Raw genomic sequence first — 21255 nt, 5'->3', positions numbered from 1 at the left:
ATGGCGGCACATTACGGTACATTATGGAGATTCTTAACCCCATCGCCTACACAACGGTATACAGTGACAAAACTCAGCTGGGATTTATTTGCCATCCTACTGAGAACAAAGAACCAACGGGTATGTCTTGCAAACTTTGCCAGACAGTAATGGCTTAACAAATTATGTCTGCAGGTTTAAAAATCAAGACCAATTGAGCTAGCCTCTTCCATTTACAAATGTGCCAGTTTTAGGTTTATCAGAAGGGAGTGCAGCTTGTGGCTAGAGCACTACTGCTGGTAGGTTACAACAAAGACACTGTAAACTGCGTGATGTCAATTATCACTTTCACTGACATTGCAGACATTGCATTTGGAATGCACAGATATCCATAAATATACACAATTTAAAGCTGTATATCTAATGTGACTTACCATATTCTTTCACTGCAAATTGCACAGATGAGTTCAACATGAACTGAAACGATATAACACGTATATTATGACATTGATTCAATAAAGTATATCGTACAAAGCATTTTATTTAATTCATCATTCAATATACGATTTTCACTGTGTATGTCACTGTGTATTTAGTTACTTGAAGGTGTGTCCAGTGAATCCAAAATTGCCTTTTTAATTCCGTGTGTTTTTGAACGACTCCCTCTTCCCTTCCAACGACTACATTTCATGTAGCTTTAATATTCCTGGTAACATATATGTAACCTTAATTTGAACTATTTAAACGTACAATACCACATCTACAACCTAACTACAAACTTATGCTACACCACTACCAATCGCGGCTCAGCTTGACTACTTCATTTACAAGTACATTTCACAAGCAATTCTTGATTAGCTTTTAAATTTCTACTGAAACATTTGTGTCACTTTTTATCAATGCTATTTCATTTTTTTTATTGATGAATAAAATAGACACTTACCCTTGGCCCATATCTAACAACAATTGTCCATCGACCAAACATTGGTAATATAGGAAAATGAAAATGTTGGACTAAGATCCCAGTATTGTTGCCTAGATTATCACTGCGTTCCACAATAACTCCTTGTGGGTTCAATATCTCCATGCGAAGCTTCAAAGAATAATTTACATAAATATGTGACATATTGTTACATATACATTATATACATTAAACTATATACATTATGAACTGGTTAGTATATTCTGACAGCCATTTTCTGTTTTTTTTATACATAAGGCCACACTGATTTAATTTTATGGATGACATCCTCTGGAGACCCCAAATCTAATGCGAGAGGGCGAAAAAAAAAACCTGCCTAAAAACAAAACAAAATGCTGCTAAAACCACAGGACTACGGAGCTGGTATAAAAATTACGTAATTATAAAAACAACAAGAAATAAATAACTATTAAATGAAGAAAAACTAACAAATTATAAGAGGCTCGATATTGTAAAAAAAACACTAACACAAATTTGGATGCAGAAAATAATGTACATGTATCTTGATGAACATTTGTCATCTGATCAAAATATTACTGATTGTATGTGTGTGCAAGCAAATTATCCAAATCAGAAAATGAAAAAAAAAAAATAAGAAACTTTTCTTCATCTCAAAAGCGGACTTTGGCCGAGGAACTTCCTCTGCTTTCGTTGCAGTTTTGTCGCCTCCAATGCGGACACAGCAACCGAACTGTCTTGTCGCCTGACTGACTTTTAGGCCACCATAAACCTCCACTCCTCTCCCAGTTTTCTCATCATTGCAGAAGAAACGCAGGACAGCCACTCTGGACAATATGTCCTTAAAGTTGTCTGGACGAAACTCGCTTGCCGCTACCAATCTCTCGTATAGATTTGTAAACGTCACATCTCCCTGGCCGACGTCAATTGCGTACCAGTCTACAACAATCCCCTCCGTTTTTTCTTTTGAACTTTTATGCTCACGTATTTTGGTGGCGTGGTCGCCATGTTGGAATTACCGGCAACGCAATACGCATGTGCAGAAGATCATTTACGACAAAATTGGCACGTTTTGAGGTAGTCAAAAACGAGTTTTACGACAAGCCGCTTTGCGATAATATGAGTCTGCAAGTTCTGGACAGAAAACCAATCTATGGAGACTTGTCGTCGTTGATTTTTTTTTTAGACCAGACGAAAACTAATGCGCGCGCGGATGTCATCCATACAATTAAGTCGGTTTGGCCTTATAACAAATACAAATGAAAGCTGGCAATACAGTCTTCTAGGGTGGTTAGGTTGTCTCTAATAGCTTACACTATAAATCCACACCCTCGAACAGTAGACAATTTTCATTAAAATGATGACCATTATGATATCTGAACAACATAGTTCGACAGATTTTGGGCTACAATTTTATCACTGCCTTTACTGATCAGAATTCAGTTCTGTCGACAGTCTGTGGATTTTTGTTCAGAAATCTTTTGACTTCCAGTCGCTACACTGCCACCATGTTTTGATAGGTATTTGTGTATGAAAATAGTCACGAAGGGGCCTTGGTCTGGATGCGTTGCCGACGCAATATTTACTAAGTTGACATCTTGGAAAAGCAACAAGAAAAAAACATGCGCGTAAAGGTCATTTTCATTCAAATTTGTTATATACATAATACAAGTTAGTATACATGTTCATAAGAATTTTGTTTACCATATGATTGAAGAAGGCCCCACTGGCGATCGAATCAAAATGGCCGACATGCGGTGATCTTGTTTTTTTGAAAAATATACGTTTGTGACATACATAATAATACACGTCTATGTTTATGTGTAGGAATATATAATATAAACCAACACATATAAACAAAACGTACATGGGTCATATATGAGCACTCACTTCTATGGGCGTGATTTGAATATCCAATTTGATTGCATATATTATGCATGTATCAATACATAAAAACTCCATTTGTGAACAGATTTATAGACTTGATTTATGGCCATATTACTTTATAAGCATGAATAACATTTACTCTAATTGCAAAAGAGACTGTTTCGCTAACAATTACTTGTTTTCTACAAGTTGTACAACATACTTAACTTTGAAATGAAAACACGAGCACGATTTTTTTCATTAATAGTTTCATAGCAAATATATTGATATATATGAGGCTTCATTACCTTTATAGTAGAAGGCTTCATGCGACGATCAAGTGGAAGAATTCGTATTTTCACTTAAATGTAAATCAAAAAGTTACACCCATGTTATTATAATGAGCAGCAGGGAATATGTAAATTTTTCAATTCATTTTACTTAACTTATGCATATACAATTATGACATTATCAACTTTAATTTGAAAATCAAAATTTATTACAATATTAACAGCATATTGAGTAGAACATGACGTTTTTTAGAAATTTAATTTTCGACACAGACATATTTATTTGCAATGGTTTCATGATCGAATATTGCATATTTATTCCTACTTTGGATTTAATATTACCAAAATCTGAATTTCGTGCAGAGTAGAATGGTTATTGTGCCCTAACGTTTGTGGTATAGAAGTTATTTATCTTGCGTCCATAAATGCAGTAAACAACACAAAATTCGAGGATTTACCGTCTTGTCCTGGGGTATAAATTGGTTTATCTGTCTGAATGAAGACAAGTCCACTTCTATGACTGACCAATACCAGACTTTTATCTTCAAATTCAAGTGCTAGTGATTTTGCTACCAAGAACACATATTGCTTTAATTTTGTTGATTCAGGAAGGTTTTCTGGATCTATTCGCACTGTCAGGTTTCCGGGTTCATCTATAAATATGACACATATTATAACTATAGCATGATATGGCATCAGTGGAATTGTGTACTACAAGATTACACCGTAATCTGCCGTATTAGAGTTCATATGATATAAGCATATTGACCCTTTGGGTAGCAGGGCTTGATACTCGAATCCGCTCTTATCCAGCCATACTGTAGAAATGTGAACTACCAATTGAGCTAAGCATGTGATGGATGAAGGAATACAACAAATAGCTCATGATTACTCATACGTGGCTTTTTTGTTCATCTGTATAACGAAGTTACATTACATATTCAGAGCGCGCCTCAACCAAGATGGGATTTGTAAATGATTCACCAAAAGTGGTGATATCGACAATAGAAACTAAAGGAAGTCGCCAAATGTGTGGTATAACATTTTAAGCCAACAGATTATTTTGTCGTTTACCCATTGAATAGATTTGTTTTTTGGAGAACTCCTCCACTGAAAACAATACGGTTGTGTTTATGATGTATATAGATATATTATTAGTTAAACCCAATCCTTGTTGATACGAATTTCTTTACCTTTAGTGAAAATACCCTGTGTCTGTGAGAATTTCGTATTCTCACCAGGATTTTGCAAATACAACTCGACATCAATTTTATCAGCATTGAAGATGGTGACGGATACAGTTTCTTCTACGCCAACCCTAAAGACATTAGGTGCTGCAATAAAATAATTTGATCTGAAAACAAGAAATACATGGATTTGTCAATATTAGATCACCCAATCATCAGACTTCACTTTTATATAACATCTTTTAGAATGTTTATTCGTATTATCATGATGAACTGGATAACATCCGTCAATTCAACAATGACAACAGTCGTAGTGATAAAATAGTTTATTAACATTAACATATAAAAACTCTTTAATATATATAAGAACACGCTTTTTGGGGGACCATTGAAACAATTATATTTATTATATTTATTAATATCTATATCCATATTCACATATTATCTTGAGCACACCTGCTGCATTTTTTTTGCAACTTGTAAAAACTAAACGAGTTTTTTTTTTTTGTGTTTAATTGTTTTTGTTGTACCCATTACAAAGCACCGTAGTAATAAGCAGACGCGCATCTCACTACGACAGGAACAAAATGCAGCTTGCAGATTCAGGCTTCTCATGAATCAGTGACAGGAGGACTTAGTGGTTCGAACGATCCATGTTTATTTACCTTAACTACTCATTGCCATGCAAAATATGGCACCTTTATGAAAGTACGAGACTAAAATGATCTTGAAAAGACAAAACAATATGTACAATATTATAATGAATATTTATATTATGAATGTCTGGAGTCAACGGGAATATTTTATGTTATGTGTGTTTTCTAAGGGAAACAATGCCATGCTAGAATAATACACCTAAAATTAGCTCTACAATGCATAATCCTTGTGTGCAGAATCTTTGTTTGTTTTTATATTGACCAGGAAACTATGGATTAATACAATATACCATCATTAGTACACATGAAGTGTAGGCACAAAGAGTTGCGGGTTATATATCCAAACGTGTTGTTATGAGTTTTTTTATTATGAGTCACTGTCTAAAACATAGGGCAGTTGCAATCTTTGAACACAAAGTATATCTTATTGAATGTCACCAAATCAATAAACGACTTATCATTACTGCATTAAGGCACAATAACAGGTATATTTACTATAATTAGTGTGAGGCAATGTCAGGCAATGTCAGGAAATGGTCTGTTCTGAATACCTTGACGGGGATTTGAGATGGCCTGCCTTTGAATGTGCTGATGGGTCGGCCATTGACTCGGCGATTTCACAATAACAACAAGTAACCTGTAGAATGCTGTGTGGGTAAAATTTTCATATCGATTTTTGTTGCATTTGCAGCAAATAGTTACCAAACAATGAGAAATCTATAAGATTGAATATACCTCTCGGCTGGCTTCACATGCATAGTTCAAGCCTGTCTAACCGGCGCTTATACAAGGATTTAATTACAACACCTAGATGGTCTGTGGTTATAGCTTCATGTTCAGAGTAATTACCCTTCACTGTGAAGGACAATATGGGAGTTGACTTTAATGACTGGTGGAAGCAAGGCTGGTAAAATTTTGCGAAATAGTAGTTAGTTAGAATTACCAGACACGCAGTCGAGACATTGAGGGATATCAAAATATTGACGATAAACGTCAAGTGATATTTCCAGAGATATAGTTGGAATTGAAGCAAAGGAGTGGCCTATTAACCCATGAAACTAGCCATGAGTACAGTCCTGTCGGTTGGCCTCCTTCCGTTGATTATTCGGCCCCTACAGTCCTGAGAAGTCGCATAGACCGAGGATTCGACACCCGCCTACACATTTATGGCGGAGAACCGTTCTGCAGTTGTCATGATTGTAACCAGCTAAACCATCTATCGACCAATCTAGCAATCACAAATACCTCTTTTGTGACTGGAAAATGAACCTACAGTACTGGAACGTTGGCGAAAGCAAGTTTTACGCAACGAAAGAAGTATTGGAATAGCCTATTTGCAAACTCGCTAGCGAATTGGCTAACTGCTTGAGATGCTGAATTGTTCGAGTTACGGACATCGAGTTACAGAAATGACCACCCCCATATTGTTGAAACCACGCCCAAATTATAACATTTAACAAAAATATATGTTGCCTGTAACTCGAAGTTCTGTTAACTGTTGATTGAACATCGAGTTACAATTTGGGCGTGGTTTCACAAAAGTGAGCATGGTTTTAAAAATATAGGTGTGGTCATTTCTGTAACTCAATATTTTCGTAACTCGATGTCCGTAACTCGAACATTTCAGCATCTCTAACTGCTTGGGTTAACTGAGATTCGAAAGCCAACTGTTTCGACAAAACCCAAGCAGTTAGCTAATTCGCTAGCGAGTTTGCAAATTTGCTGCCCCAATATATCAGAGATTTGCTGCAACAGAACCATAACATTTATAAAAGGCACAGTGCTGAGATTCAATTCGAGTATACCTGAAATATACTCTTGCAATTGCACACGAGTCGTCAAAACGTAGTTTGGTGACAGTTGGGAATGATACCAAGATTTAACAATTCCATGAGAAAATCGCGATGTTCTTTTAACACATAAAACGGGTGTGCATAGAGCGAATTTTGTATAGTTTCATTACGCATACACGCACCCGTATATATTTTGACAATAAATCACTCTTTCACATTATGCGAATACAAACAAGACATTAAACCTTCCTGACAGTAACATGTGTTGTAATATAAACCCGAATAAAAATTACGGACTCACGGTGAATACTTCTAGCGAGTCACCCCTCTATAAACGTCTTCAACTAGCCTAGGCCAATCACCAATGTGCGGGGTTAATTAACTTTGCTCTTCCATAAAGCATCAGTTTCCCACTTCAAATAATCATAAATACCCTTGATACCCTGGAGAAGTAAGTCCATTGTTTCACAAGAACGACTGTCTTCTCAATTTTCTCAAGATAAACATCCCAGGGTTGTTTTGTTTACTAGAAGAAAATGTCTTTTGGCAGCATTTCGTGTATTAATTTTCATTGCACAAAAAAGCAGCGAATACTGTTACTGAAGCACTGAATTTGCATGATTTTTTCCCGGCCATTCACGCAAACTGCAAATCAAGTCTTTTACTGAATCCATAGTTGTTAACACTTTGCAGCCGCAATGATGGTTGCATCGTGACGTATTTTGACCCCCGGAATCTGACCTTGCATTCTGGGCAACATTTACCTCATTTTCATACCAGTTCAATTTCTTTTATTTCATCCAGATTCCATGAAATTTAATATTTTAAACCAAAATTATTTTATTGATCAAAAGACCTTTCACTCCCATCATGCAATCTCCCATAGTACTTCCGCAGACACAGCGGCGATCGCCAACATAACTACAAATAACCTCGCTCTCAGGAGCTGAGGAATAAAGATGAGGTAGTTTATTTAATCAGTGCTGAACTAGAGGCTGAAATTATAATTAGGTTCGTTGTCATATAATTTGTTTATTTCAATTTCTTCTGAAGTCAAATAGAATGCACTAGTGAAACATGGTAGTAAGCGTGAGTGAAAGGATGTTTTGGGGGTATAGTTTACATTGTGTATGGAGTGGTAGGGTCGGGTGTCATATAATTTATGAAGTCACAACGAATTTCACTTAATTTATTTTCGCTGAAACGTTTTCAAGCATAACATGTGAATCCGATTTTCCCTGTGTTGTGTCTCAATAGAGTATGAGGTAAATGGTATTTTCACTGGAATTTATTTCAGGGGAAAAATGTTTTCAGTAAAAATGAAGTATACCACATGATTACATATGTACTGCAGTTTATTTTGATTCGTCTATGAAATCGGTATTTCCACACCCCATATGCAAACAAAGTAGTCCTTTCAAGAGTAGCGTTTTCGAAACATAGCAGAAATAAACAATATTTAGAAGTGCGATATTTTACCCTTGGGGTACATGAATATACTTGCCGAGTGAAATGAAATTTGAACAACAGTAATGGTACTTCTAGGCAGTCACTTATTTTGACTAAAACTAATTGTCATATCACCCATGCAATAATGTTTTCGGTATTTTCACGGTCAATATGCTAATGAACATGGTATTGGCGATCCGCTCCTCTAAGATTGCCCCTCAAATCATTTGTGTGTGTGATTTCCAGTGTTTTCACGCATTAGCTCTGTGATTTTTTGGCTTGGCCAATTTCACTCAAACATGGCAGGTAGGTCACACCTTCACCCTAGTTATTAGGAAAAATCTGCAAAAAAATGTTGGTCCACCGTTGCCATAGCAACGGTAAAAATGATTTTTGGATAGCTTCGAGCTAAATGTATCTACTACAAATTTAGGATACAACACCTCAGACATAGCTCATTGTGATCGGTTTGAGTGTGGGCACAAAGTTACTATTTGAATTTTTGATATCTTTTTTCATCAATGAGAAAGTTGACCCCAAATTTAGAGTAACTTTTCACCAGGTATGGCTTTTAAACTAAATCTTTTGTGATTTTGTTTGGCTTGGCTGATTTTGTTCATACTTGACAGGTAGGTCGTACCATCACTAATTGGATAAACAATCCTGACCCACCACTACCATGACAACAGCCAAAATCTGTTTTTTGAATACTTTCGCCCCGAATTTATTACCTCCTACCAGTCTTGTAATAGCAGTGTTCAAATGATCATGCCTTTTATTTTGGCTACTAGTAAGATATCGTTCAGCAACATTTTTGGCATATTAGCTGTACACCACATGGAATACTACGATTGAGAGAACTTGATGTATGTTGACTGAGCTTTATCATAGACCATCAACATCAAAGTACCAGGAGGTTTCTGCTGGCGACGTTGCGGCGTTACCCAGTTCCAAATAAAGATTACCAACGCCAAATGAGCGACATTTTTACCGGAAATCAAGATTCATTTAATCCACAAGCAACATCACAAGCGAAGTTGTAGCGTGCAGCACAGTACCGCAGTTGTGACGGCATGTTTGCCAATGCACAATTCTGTGGAGGAAACTTTTAACTTAATTTAAACTACATATTACTGATAAGAAACATTCCATCGAGATCGGACGGTGCCCTATCGCGCCAACCCTTCACCATTGTATTCAAACAAACCATGTGGTGTGCTGTTACATTCACCTTCGAACCCGGGATTCAACCATTAGGGGCGTTTCAATAAAAAAAAACGCAAATCATGCAAATTTAGCATTTTTAAACCAGTATACTAAAAAAGAAATGCTCAGCGATGCAAAAGAAGGATAGATATTACTTTTCAGTATACACATCTCTGTTTATACAATCCCTCACATATTCTACTCCCAATTATTCCAGCGTAAAATGTAATAGCCTCTTTCCATGTTGACATTCTGAGTAAAATCACGTGATAGGCTGTTACAATAAGCCCCTTTCCAATTCCATCCTCCATTGTATTTCCCATGATGCTTAGAGAAAGGTCACGGGGTATAAACATTGAGTACAGGAAACAGCACTGATACAAGTACTATACACAACAAGCTCTATTTTTTCCAGAAACCAACCATTTAAGGTGAGTTTTCTCAATATTTTTCACTGTGATTAACTTAAACCTTTGACAGATTAGTTTATAGTGTGTTTTAATTGCAAAGGAAATCTTTATTTCATTAAATGACTCAGTTTGTTCATAATATTTGTAGTCATATAAAGCTTTGCATTATTGTCCATTTTTTATAGTTGAACAATTTAGTCTTAACATTTTTTTATATGTAATCTGCTAGCTTAGCCTTGTCTATTTTTTTATGTGCATTTCCTATTTTTTCCTATTATTTATTCTTAAACATTGCCAATCCCACCAGGGAATGTGTAAGTGTTAATAAATTTCAATTACTTGTTGGATACCTTGACATTTCAGCACAGAGGATGTTCATTGAATGTATAAAAAAGGCTTTGTGAAAATGTTTAAATAAGTTAACTTTTAACAGCAAAGCACGCTTTACTGGGTGTTGATTTTTTCTGTTCATCTGACATTTTCCAGTGTACAACAGTACAGGAAGTGATCCTAGTGTTAGCTTTTTCACAGTTCCATGGTTAACAAAGAGCCATTTAACAGTTTCATTCATAATAATTTAAACTGTTGACTTGGCTGTAACCAACATTTCACATTTATAAATTTGTTGTTTAGTTAAATTGTGTCCTCTCAGCCTATATCTACTTTAATGAGTGTATAGGGCCGTACTATGGATATATGCTGATGCTGTGTGGTAATTTGTTTTATTATAATTATAAAAAAAAAATGGGAATCACTGTTGTATCCAGTAATTTTGTTACTCATTCCAACTTACTTGTTTTGCTAATTTAGCCAATTTAATGCCAAACCGGTGTTGGACAGATTTGTGTATCAGTACAGTAATTGCCGAAATGTTTTGAAATGCCATATTTCAGGTCAATGGATAATCCAGATACCCATGAATTATATGACAACTTTCAAAGATATGGTGTGCCACAGCTCAGAGAATTCCTACGAAAAAGGGGTCTTCCTGTTTCAGGACGGAAGGATGAGCTCGTTGCTTGGCATATGCTGCATCTCTGATGAAATTATCATTAGTTGCAACAGCTGCAGAGAAGTCAGCAGACAGAGAACAACAATATGCAGCAACACTGATGGTGGATGGAGAGAGACTTCCAGATCCTTTTATTGATCTCAAGTCTTGTTGGGAGGATGAGAACACTTCCATTTCAAAGTGGCCTCCAACTATGATAACTGATGTTCAGTTGTATCTACAGCGCCATGAAACAGACGTAGAAAGTGCCAACCTGTCAAAGAGACTGTTAAAGGATTACAAAGAGGGGAAAGCATTCAGCTACTTTTCATCTCAATTTCTCTTTGAGATATTTTATCACCCAATATCTACTAATAGTCCCTACTGTTTCTTGAAAACAAAGTGTACGCCATCCCAAAGGATCAGTCATGAACCTCACAATGTGTGGGTTGCAATAAATAAAGAGAGTGGAGAAATTAAGAGTTCCTATTGCACATGTGTAGCTGGGTGAGCATAATTTTTTTTTTTAATTTAGATTTAAAGTAATATTTTGACTGTTAAGGCTGGTAAAGACGGTGACTGACATTTGTACAAATTTGGATCTCAATAATCAATACTTGAAATATGATACAGGTGGGGGCATTCTTTATTATAATGAATTTACCTCTAATTTACACCTGTCACAACTGAGGAAATTCTAAAACTAAGCAAAAAGCAATTTGAGTGGTCACTATTAATTATTAAATTTTGCTAAATTGTTAGTTCTGATAAACTGAATGAAAATAATTATGCAAGTCTTCTTTTTTAATGTACTTTATTTTACAGACTTGGCCGAATCTGTAATCATGTTGCAGCAGTTCTGCTTAAACTTGATTTTTGCTGGAAGTATGGGATAGTTGTGAAATCAAAGACCTCATTGCCTTGTACATGGAAAGTGGCTGGGAAATCAATGATTGTTGAACCATTGCAAATCAGAGACATGCAGTGAAAATCGCCCCATGCTGAGAGAAATGGTGAGTATATATCCCTCTCCCATGTTATAATTTCTGAACTGGTAGACACACTGCTACAACAGTAATTCAACTGTTGGTAGTCCAGCTGGGCAGTGGTTGGTAGTCATGTTGTGTAATTCTGCCAGGTTTTGAATGTTTCAATAAATATTTCACTTGTGCTTACCATATTATAAATATGATAGGCTGTCTATGAAAAATAAACAGTATAAAATAAATTTCTTGCAACCACTGTAATATTTGAAATATAGTAACACTATCACCAAAACTAGTAGTCTGTGATTTTTTAGCTTTTTATTTTGGCTGATCAGATTTTGTGAGCAGATTTAGATTTGATTTAATCAAATATCACCCAGTCTATAATATTTGTTTCTTTTTTTTGTTCACAGATCATACAAAAACCATCAACCCACCAGTGAAGGCCAAATTCATTCCGCATTCTACGAGTAGGAAGAATGGAATGACTTTTGATCAATTTCTTGAAAAAGCCCATAACTTATCCCCAAAGTCAGTAATATTTGCTGAGCGTTCCACCCAACGTGACACATCATTTGATGCTAGAAGTCCTTCTACAGCCAGTTCATGTATATTTCCAGCACCATTGCCTCCAACCATTCTAGAGACAATAATCTTGTCAAAGACTGTGGATATAGCCGATCTACCAAACTACTCCAAAAACACAGTAAATACTATAGAGAGAAGTACTGTGGGCCAAGGGGACAACAGCTTGTGGCTAGAACAAAGAAATGGTCGCATCGCAGCTTCCAATTTCTACTCTGTGTACACCAAAGTTAAAACAATTCAGGCGGTTGATAATGAACAAACTGTGAACACAAGTTCCTTGGTATGTAAATTAGTAGGCTGTGTTTCCCTAAACCCCCAACTTGCCGCTCTCAAGTATGGAAGAAGAATGGAGCCTATTGCTAAACAAGAATATGTAAAATTGATGAAGAAACAGGGGCATAGAAATGTTAGTCTAGTTGAGTGTGGCCTGTTTGTTGATAGAAATAGCATTTATTTGGGAGCAAGTCCAGATGCACTTGTTACCTGCGACTGCTGTGGTACAGGTTTACTTGAATGCAAATGTCCTTTGTCTGTTTCAGATTCGATATCAAATTCTGACAATTTAGTTTATCTAACAAAGTCTGAGGGTGTAACAAACACATATATTACACACAGATACAGGGCCAGATAGCAATAGCACGCAAACAATGGTGTGATTTTTTTGTTTACACCACACATGGCCATCATTTAGAAAGAATCACATTTGACAGTGGTCACTGGAAATGTGATAGTAGCAATCTGCGATATTTTTATAGCCATTATATGTTACCTGAGCTGAAGCAACATAAATGCAAATGGTCCAAGTAAAGCATATAGTGTCCAGGTTGTGTCATCTTGCCAGTCTTGTTGTCAGGGGGGGGGGGGGGGTTAGAAACACAAATTAAATATTTTTTGTTAAAATCAATATTTTTTATTCATCATAATAAATATTTTTTCATCATATGTAAATATTTTCCAGTTCACCTGTACTTATCAAAAAATAATTTACATGAAATGTGTTGTATACAGTATATCACAACATTTCACACTTAAAGATGAAATGAGGTGCAGTATTTTTACAATGAATACAACTAGTAATATTTAAGAATACACTTATTTGTTTTCAAAATCCTTTATCCTTTGCCTGAGTGTTTTTGAGCTTAATACATGTAATTTAAATTGCTTGGCTAAATTAGAACATTGTGCAATTTTTATTTACAATGAATAAAAATGTAAATATTTCTTAACTGCAATTAAATTTGTTGTGTTTATCATACAATCTTTTTAAAACATTTTGTAAATGTAATTCTTTGTATAAGGTTCCATGCAAGGAAATTGGTCAATTTCATGATTTTATTTAATATTGCAGAATGGTTGTGATTAATCTACAGCTTACAGTGAAAACTGAATGAAAAGACTGATTTTATTTTTCACCATGAGCTGAACACTATTGTTGCATGAGCACAAATATTTTAAGTACATCTAAATCTATTAGTTCCTTATTGATATTTAAGAACAGCATTTAAAAACAGTTATTAGGTTTATTTGACCAATGGTGGTAAAAAATTACATAGCCCAGCACACACAGTTGTTACATCATCAAGAACGGCTATCATAGAGATTGGGTATGTATGCTGAAGAATTCTAAAGTCCTTAAACCTGTTGATAGACCTTTCCACATGAATCCTCAGATTGGCTATCTTCTTCGTTAACTTTACATCAGTCTCTGTATGCTGTTCTTTTCCTCGTACACCAGGAGGGACAATTAACTCTGCACTTTTCATTATAAAATCTTGCCTCATTGAGAAACCCTTGTCTGCTAAATGCTGATCTCCAGGCTCTACAAAAGTCATAAAGCCAGAGTTCCTGACAATGTGATTGTCAGATGCTCTACCTCCCCATGCATTTGAAATGAAGCTTATTGAGCCCCTAGGTGTACATGCTATTAAAACCTTTGCTGTATTGTGCTTTTTGTAGTCTGACCAGGTTAGTGCTTGCAACTTCAGATCCCTAGGTCGCTCGATAAAGATTTCAGTGCAGTCTAAAATGCTCACTAGCCTGGGTAAATGTTGTTGAAAGCACTTCGGAAGGTTTGGTACTACATTCTCTTTAGGATGGTAGCGAATGAGTGGTTTTAGTTCAGTTGAGAGAACCTTGATCCATGTTGTAAATATTCTACTGACGTGACTTGTAGATATTTCAAATCTGTCTGCCAGATCCTCACTCAGAAGGCCTAGTCTCAATTTCATGAGTACCATTAGTAATTCATCCTTACAATCAAGTTTACGTTTAGGACCAAATTTCTTGGGTTCTTGGACAAATTTTCTCTGCACCTTTGTACTAATAACTTTTTTTGGTCCATACCAATATGTCATCTTTTCAGTCTTACATTCAACAAAGCTATACAATAAATTAAAAATAGAAAGACTTGGTAAACCGGTATAAAATTTAACTTTGCTGTCACTAGAAAGTATTTTCTCATATTTAGACATACTTTTTGCAGTAACATTATTTGCAACCTTCACAGTTGTTTTCAAATTTTTTTTTTTTCTAGTTCATCTATTCTTGAAAGTAAAAGTTTAATAGTCTCTGACTTTTCTTTGCAACCCTTGCATTCACAATTTAGATTACAATCACATTTGAAGAAATAGTTGTGTTCATCATTGATGGAATAGTTTGCAGTGTTACTGTGATTTTTCTGAGTGTTATCCTTGTCCTGTTCTGAAGTGATTTGTTCATCTGTCTCTGGTGGAATATTTTCAATGTTATTGTTTGTCTTTCTTTTTGACTCCCATGTGCGAAGCACAAAATGGGAGTCTTTGCAGTTAGTGTGTCTGTATGTGTGTGTGTATGTGTGTATGTGTGTGTGTGTGTGTGTGTGTGTGTGTGTGTGTGTGTATGTGTGTCCGACTGTTCCACTGCTATCTCAAGAACCATACATCGTTTTTTGATGAAACTTGGTGCATAGATGCTCTGGGCCAATGCGCAGATTTGATTAGGTTTTGGTAAAAATCCATGCTCGTTAATTACCTAATTTGCATGATAATTAGCTAATTTTTAGCTGTTCTATGACTGTTCCACTGATATCTAAAGAACCACTCATTGGATTTTGATGAAACTTGGTACATAGATGCTCTGAACATATGCGCAGATTTGATTAATTTTTGGTAAAAATCCGTGCATATTAATTACCTAATTTGCATGATAATTAGCTATTTTTAGTGGTTCCATGACTGTTCCACTGATATCTAAACAACCACTCATTGGATTTTGATGAAACTTGGTACATATGAACTAATGCTAGGTTTTGATTAGTTTTTGGTAATAATCCGTGGATACTAATTACCTAATTTGCATAATGATTAGTCAATTTTCGGTTTTTCCACTGATATCTCAAGTACTAATCATCACATTTCAAGGAAACTTGGTACATAGATGTCATACGACACTGCACAGACCTGATAGTTTTTATGGTAATATCAGTACATATTAATTACCTAATTTGCATAATTAATTAATTTTCAGCATTTGATATAAGTAGTTAGCATTACATTTCAATGAAACTTGGTACTTACATACTCAAGGACTATGCAGAGATTGATTGTTTTCGATAAATATTTGTGCATATTAATCACCTAATTTGCATAATTAGTTAATTTTCAGCTTTTCCACGGGTATCAAGTACTAATCATCGCATTTCAATGAAACTTGGTACATAGATCCTTTAGGACTATGCAGAGACCTGATTAGTTTTAGGGTAAATAATTGTGCATATTAATTACCTAATTTGCATAATTAATTTTCAGCTTTTCTACTGATATTTAAAGTACTAATCATCACATTTCAATGAATCTAGAATTATGCAGACCCAATTAGTTTCCGGTAAATATTTGTGCATATTAATCACCTAATTTGCATAATTAACCAACTTTCACACTGATATCTCAGGTACTATACATCACATATCAATGAATGTACATGGATGCTGTAGGACAATAGACAGACCTGAATAATTGTGGGTTAAAATCTGTACATATTAATTACCTAATTTGCATAATTAACCAATTTTAAGCTTTCACACTGATATCTAAAGTACCGTAAAAACTCCAAAATTTCGACCGGTTTTAAATGATTGGTGTTAGAAATGTGACGTGTTTTTAGAGTCAAAATTAAGGTGCATTTTCGGACGGTCGAATTTTTCAGAATAGAAATCAGCAAAACAAAATGGGGATGATAGACAGTGTGCTTCATTAGTTTTTAAAAAATGCAATGTCCGTCAATTGACGTAAACTTCCTCATGTTTCACGGTAAAAGCAAAGGTCGTGGCCGAGTTGTAACTCAAAATCTAAACAAAGTCATCAATCAGTGAGTATTATGACAAGCAAAACAAAACATCAAGACGCGGAGAAGAGGTCAGCACAAAACTAATAGGTCAAAAGACAAAGCTGTCTCGCACTACCTAGGAAAACTTGCGAATGTTCGAAGTACAGGTACCCATTGGACAAAAGATACATGAAAGTTTAGCAAACGATCTCCCCGACCCAGTGCAATGTATCCGGTTAGAATCAAAGCTCACGTGTCCCTTATTTGAGGGACCAAATTCTGTCGTAAATTCGCCCTTGGATTAAAAAATAAAATGGGATTTAAGAAAATAAAATGGGACTTTTAAGGTGTATTTTGGCGTCATTTTTCGGACATTTCAATCAATCCTGCCGGCTAAAATAGAGTCTAAGTTTTACCGTAGTCATTGACGTCTGTCTATTCAAGAGTACACGTGTATGATTTTTATCGTGACTAGCGTGAGCGGGTAAGCTTCCTTTCGAGAATGAGCTGTTATCACTGTGAACAATGTTAAATTATTCTTCAGATGACCAGTTTATTTTTTAAAAACAACTAATTTTTTTATTTAAAAAAAATCATGCCGTTTTCGCATCAAAATCCAAGCCAAAATATCGTACTACAACATCAATCTCTTCCACATTGCGTTCAATAACATTAACATATTTAAATACGCTATGGTAATTTGAACACGTTGGCATCATCCAGCTTTTTGATTGGTTAATTAGCGATTTGACCTATTTGACCTAAGAGAACATGGCGGATATCCTACAGCATCAAACTTTTATACGAGACCGGAATCATTCGCTTACGATGAAACTAAGTTGACTTTTATTTGTATTTCATAACCATTCAACAAATTTATTTTGTGTACATTATTATAATCACTACTGAGTACAGTAATAATCAACAATTCAGAAATGCAGCATGCCGAGGTTTTTGTGTTCGTTTTTATTTGAAACTTCGTTTATTTAGAATATATTTTCGTTACCAATAAAATAAAAATCTCTCAGTCAATCAGAAACCCGGATTCATGCCTTTGAGGAAGGTCCCGTTTGAACGCTCACATCGTTTTTTTTTCGTTTGGGGGAAAACTAAAACTGGTCGCAATTTTCGAATAAGAATGAGTCGGCAATTTTTAGTGGAGTCGAAAATTTGGAGGTAAATAAAACACCGAAACCCGGCAAATAAACAGGCGTTCGAATTTTTAGAGGGGTCGAAATTTTGGAGTTTTCACGGTACTAATTATTCCATTTCAATGAAACTTAGTACAAAGATGCTCTAGGACAATGTACAAACCTAATTAGTTTGGGGTGAAAATCTGTTCATATTAATTCCCTAATAAGCATAATAATTTCATAATTTTTTGGTTCTAATCACATTTCAATTAAACTTGGAGACATAGATTTTCTGTTACATTGCGCAGACCTCATTAGTTTTACACTCAAATCTGGTCATATTAATTTTCTGATTTGCATAATTACTTTTCAGCTAAGTAATTTCGAATTATATTTAATGTGTCTCCAATACTCTCAGCACATGGGAGTTCTTTCTAAGCTTTCTTTGATTTTTATTGGTACTACAGCAGGGCTCTTCTGTATTTTACGCCGCGAAGCTACCACCACCAGTTTTAAGGCAGGATATGGATTGGACTTGGTTGGCATACCATCAATAAAATGATCTGAGCATACTGTGCTGTATTTGTTGGGGATCCAGTTTTTGTTAGTTTTGGTGTCTTTGCGGTTGATGAGCTTGGTCCACATAGCTAGTCCATTTGGATCATTTTCTTTGTTTGGAAAGCTAAAGAGCTGGTATGGTGGTTCGCAAAAACAGTTTCCAACACCATGATGAAATCGATGAAACTGGCAAAACTTCTTCTTCCATGCTCTAAGTTTGTATGTATTATTGGCACATCCAGGCACAGCACAAGAACAAGTTGGCATTGTAAATATATAGAGAATACTGTAATACCTAGCAAAAGAAACGGAAACTGAGAATGTAAAGACTATCAGACTAACAAAATATTGTAATGAATTGAAATGAATTGTAAAAAAATTGTATATGAAATATAATAATTGTACATGAAACTACTTTTTTAAACAAAAAAACGTTTTAAACACTTAACCTTTAATTGTACTACAGAGCAAAACACATATGTACAAATATGTTCAGTAAAACAGTCAGTCCTAAATTCACAAATAATGAGTTCCTACGTATTTGTTTATTGATAAAAATGATGAATAAAGCAAAATAAAAATAGACAGCCAGAGTACATACAAACTTCAATTTAGAAAGTTGTATTTTAATGAATGGAAGTGTTAAATGGCTCTTTCCAGGTTAGGGAACTGTGAACATTTGATTCACTTCCTGTACTGCTGTACACTGTGAAAAATCAAGTTGAACAAGTTTTACAAAGCACACCATGTATTCTACTTCCAAATTACACAAATAATTAACTGATTGGAAAATTTTCATAAGTTTTTTTTTTCTATAACTTTCAAAATGAAGTGAACAGACAATTTAAGTCATTTAAAAAAAATTAAGATTTCCTATGCAATTACTAAAAACACACTATAAACTAATCTGTCAAAGGTTTAAGTTAATCACAGTGAAAAATATTGAGAAAACTCACCTTAAATGGTTGGTTTCTGGAAAAATAGAGCTTGTTGTGTATAGTACTTGTATCAGTGCTGCTTCCTGTACTCAATGTTTATACCCCGTGACCCCGTGACCTCTCTCTAAGCATCATGGGAAACACAATGGAGGATGGAATTGGAAAGGGGCTTATTGGCTGTTATATACACTGAATTTCAGAACAAATCTTGCATTAGTTACAGCAGCAGAATACCACAGAAATATCAGACAAAACATGAATACACTATATATTGTATTTTGGCATGAACCCTCTCTATTGCAATTCCAGGGATTATCCCCATATGTGCAACCATTTCCCACCTTCGTATCACCCAACCCTGAAAACAAATTCTTAATACCACGCTGAAGCGTTTGGTAATAACTAGTAAACTCTAATTTCTCAATTTCTAGCCACAGTTACACTGCCACCAATGTCCAATACAACAATAATGTTGTAAATAATACATTTCAGCGTAACATTAATTACAAACTAATGACATTACTCCTAAACACATTTAATCTCACGATATCATGCAGCAATGTACCGACACAATCTACCAAGAATTTTTTGAATTATAAAATCTGCACATTACATATTCGCCTTTAAGTTTGACATTTCAATATCTGACTCACAACACTCAAGTCGATATTAATATCACTACCTACAACGGTTCAAGATAAATTTTCAACACAAAATATTATGGACGAAAACACAGACAAAAAAGTATGATTACAACGGTTGTTTCAACAATGAAACAAATATACGTCAAACATTGTCAATGGGCACTGAAATATATGAAAGTAACTTTACTGTTGAGGCAGATATTTATCTAAAAGAATACACTTACCCGCTTTGAATACTTGGCAACGTTACAACAAACACTAACAGAGCTCCAGTTATCCGGAGAGTAGCCATTGTTGTTAGTTAACAAGAGAAAGTATTAAGAAAACCCAAATAACAGTGATCAGCCACATACCAAATGTACACAGCAAATGGCTAGATTTAGTACATACTAGTCATTTCATATCACTAAATAACATCACACTGTTGCATCACACTGGAAATGGGTACTAGCTTACAATACTGCTATTTCACAAGTATGCGCTGAAACACACGCTCTCATTATGAGGCCATTCTTGGAAAACAATGTGTGGTTAGAAGGCTTGTTTTTTCCACGTATGTACCACAAAACAAAATGAAAGTTTGACAAGTTGCTTCTTAGGTGAACTTGTAACGAGAAAACTGTAATTTCACCCCTGCATTAAAAATGGTATAGTCGGCAAAGATTTACAAGATGTGTTATCTGTAACACAGTTTCAGGGTCGACGTTCGTTTGACCTGACAGTTCCCTCTAATTGGGTTACGTGTTGTGTCGGAAATAACGGACGGAAATAACTCACCGCAAACACATGGTCATAGTATATTATTACATAAACACTCTATAATGTGTTTATATAATGACTGGTATATTTATTTTAAATTTAGCCTTTGTTTTTTCACCTTTAACTGCCGGCTCGAAAGAGACATTACCTACAACTCTACTCCACTACAAAACTCCTGACGACAGTCAAAAATCAGCGGTTTATACATATGACACATTAAAGACCGTCTATTGATGATTAATGAGCTAAGATTTACTTCATCGTGCGGTGCACTAACATGTGGGATATGGGCTTGTTGTGGTCTAAAATAATTGCTCTGAAAATGAAAATAATTGGAAAAAAATAACGGTTTAGTTGCAGCCATTGCATGTTGTTGAATCTAATTATTTAACTTTCAAGGAGACATATAGTACCAGTTACAAAACAATGTTATTTTGGCCCAATAGCTTATTTACTTTATTGTAATCAAAATATATATATAATCTCATTTACACTTAGGCATATTTTGGTTATTAAGATGACATTTGCATTGGCATGATTATAATAAAGTATGTAATGATGGATATTGATGCACATAAAC

The 21255-nt window shown here is 35.1% G+C and overlaps 2 protein-coding genes across 2 annotated transcripts in view; both read right to left on the bottom strand.

Annotated features, from left to right (window-relative positions):
* LOC102808586 (A.superbus venom factor 1-like) overlaps window positions 1-4153 on the bottom strand; it is a 54569-nt gene extending 50416 nt beyond the window's left edge. Inside the window, exons 1-5 of the mRNA XM_085506031.1 lie at window positions 4150-4153; window positions 3534-3728; window positions 3094-3146; window positions 923-1072; window positions 414-456 (exon numbers count right to left, since the gene is read on the bottom strand). Coding sequence (XP_085362157.1) covers window positions 414-456; window positions 923-1072; window positions 3094-3146; window positions 3534-3728; window positions 4150-4153 — 445 coding nt within the window. The remainder of the gene's footprint in view (window positions 1-413; window positions 457-922; window positions 1073-3093; window positions 3147-3533; window positions 3729-4149) is intronic.
* An 80-nt stretch (window positions 4154-4233) lies between these two features.
* Window positions 4234-20274, bottom strand: LOC146735728 (C3 and PZP-like alpha-2-macroglobulin domain-containing protein 8). The gene is made up of 2 exons (XM_085506030.1): window positions 20141-20274; window positions 4234-4429 (listed from the first exon to the last, which is right to left on the bottom strand). Exons 1-2 carry the CDS (start codon window positions 20206-20208, stop codon window positions 4234-4236), a joined length of 264 nt encoding a protein of 87 aa, XP_085362156.1. The 5' UTR covers window positions 20209-20274.
* Window positions 20275-21255: the final 981 nt, after the last annotated feature.

This window comes from Saccoglossus kowalevskii, chromosome 12 (genome assembly GCF_978046115.1).
Source record: "Saccoglossus kowalevskii chromosome 12, keSacKowa6.1, whole genome shotgun sequence".
Lineage (NCBI taxonomy): Eukaryota > Metazoa > Hemichordata > Enteropneusta > Harrimaniidae > Saccoglossus > Saccoglossus kowalevskii.
The sequence above is the reverse complement of the archived record's forward strand: the minus strand, read 5'-3'. Positions and strand labels throughout refer to the sequence as shown.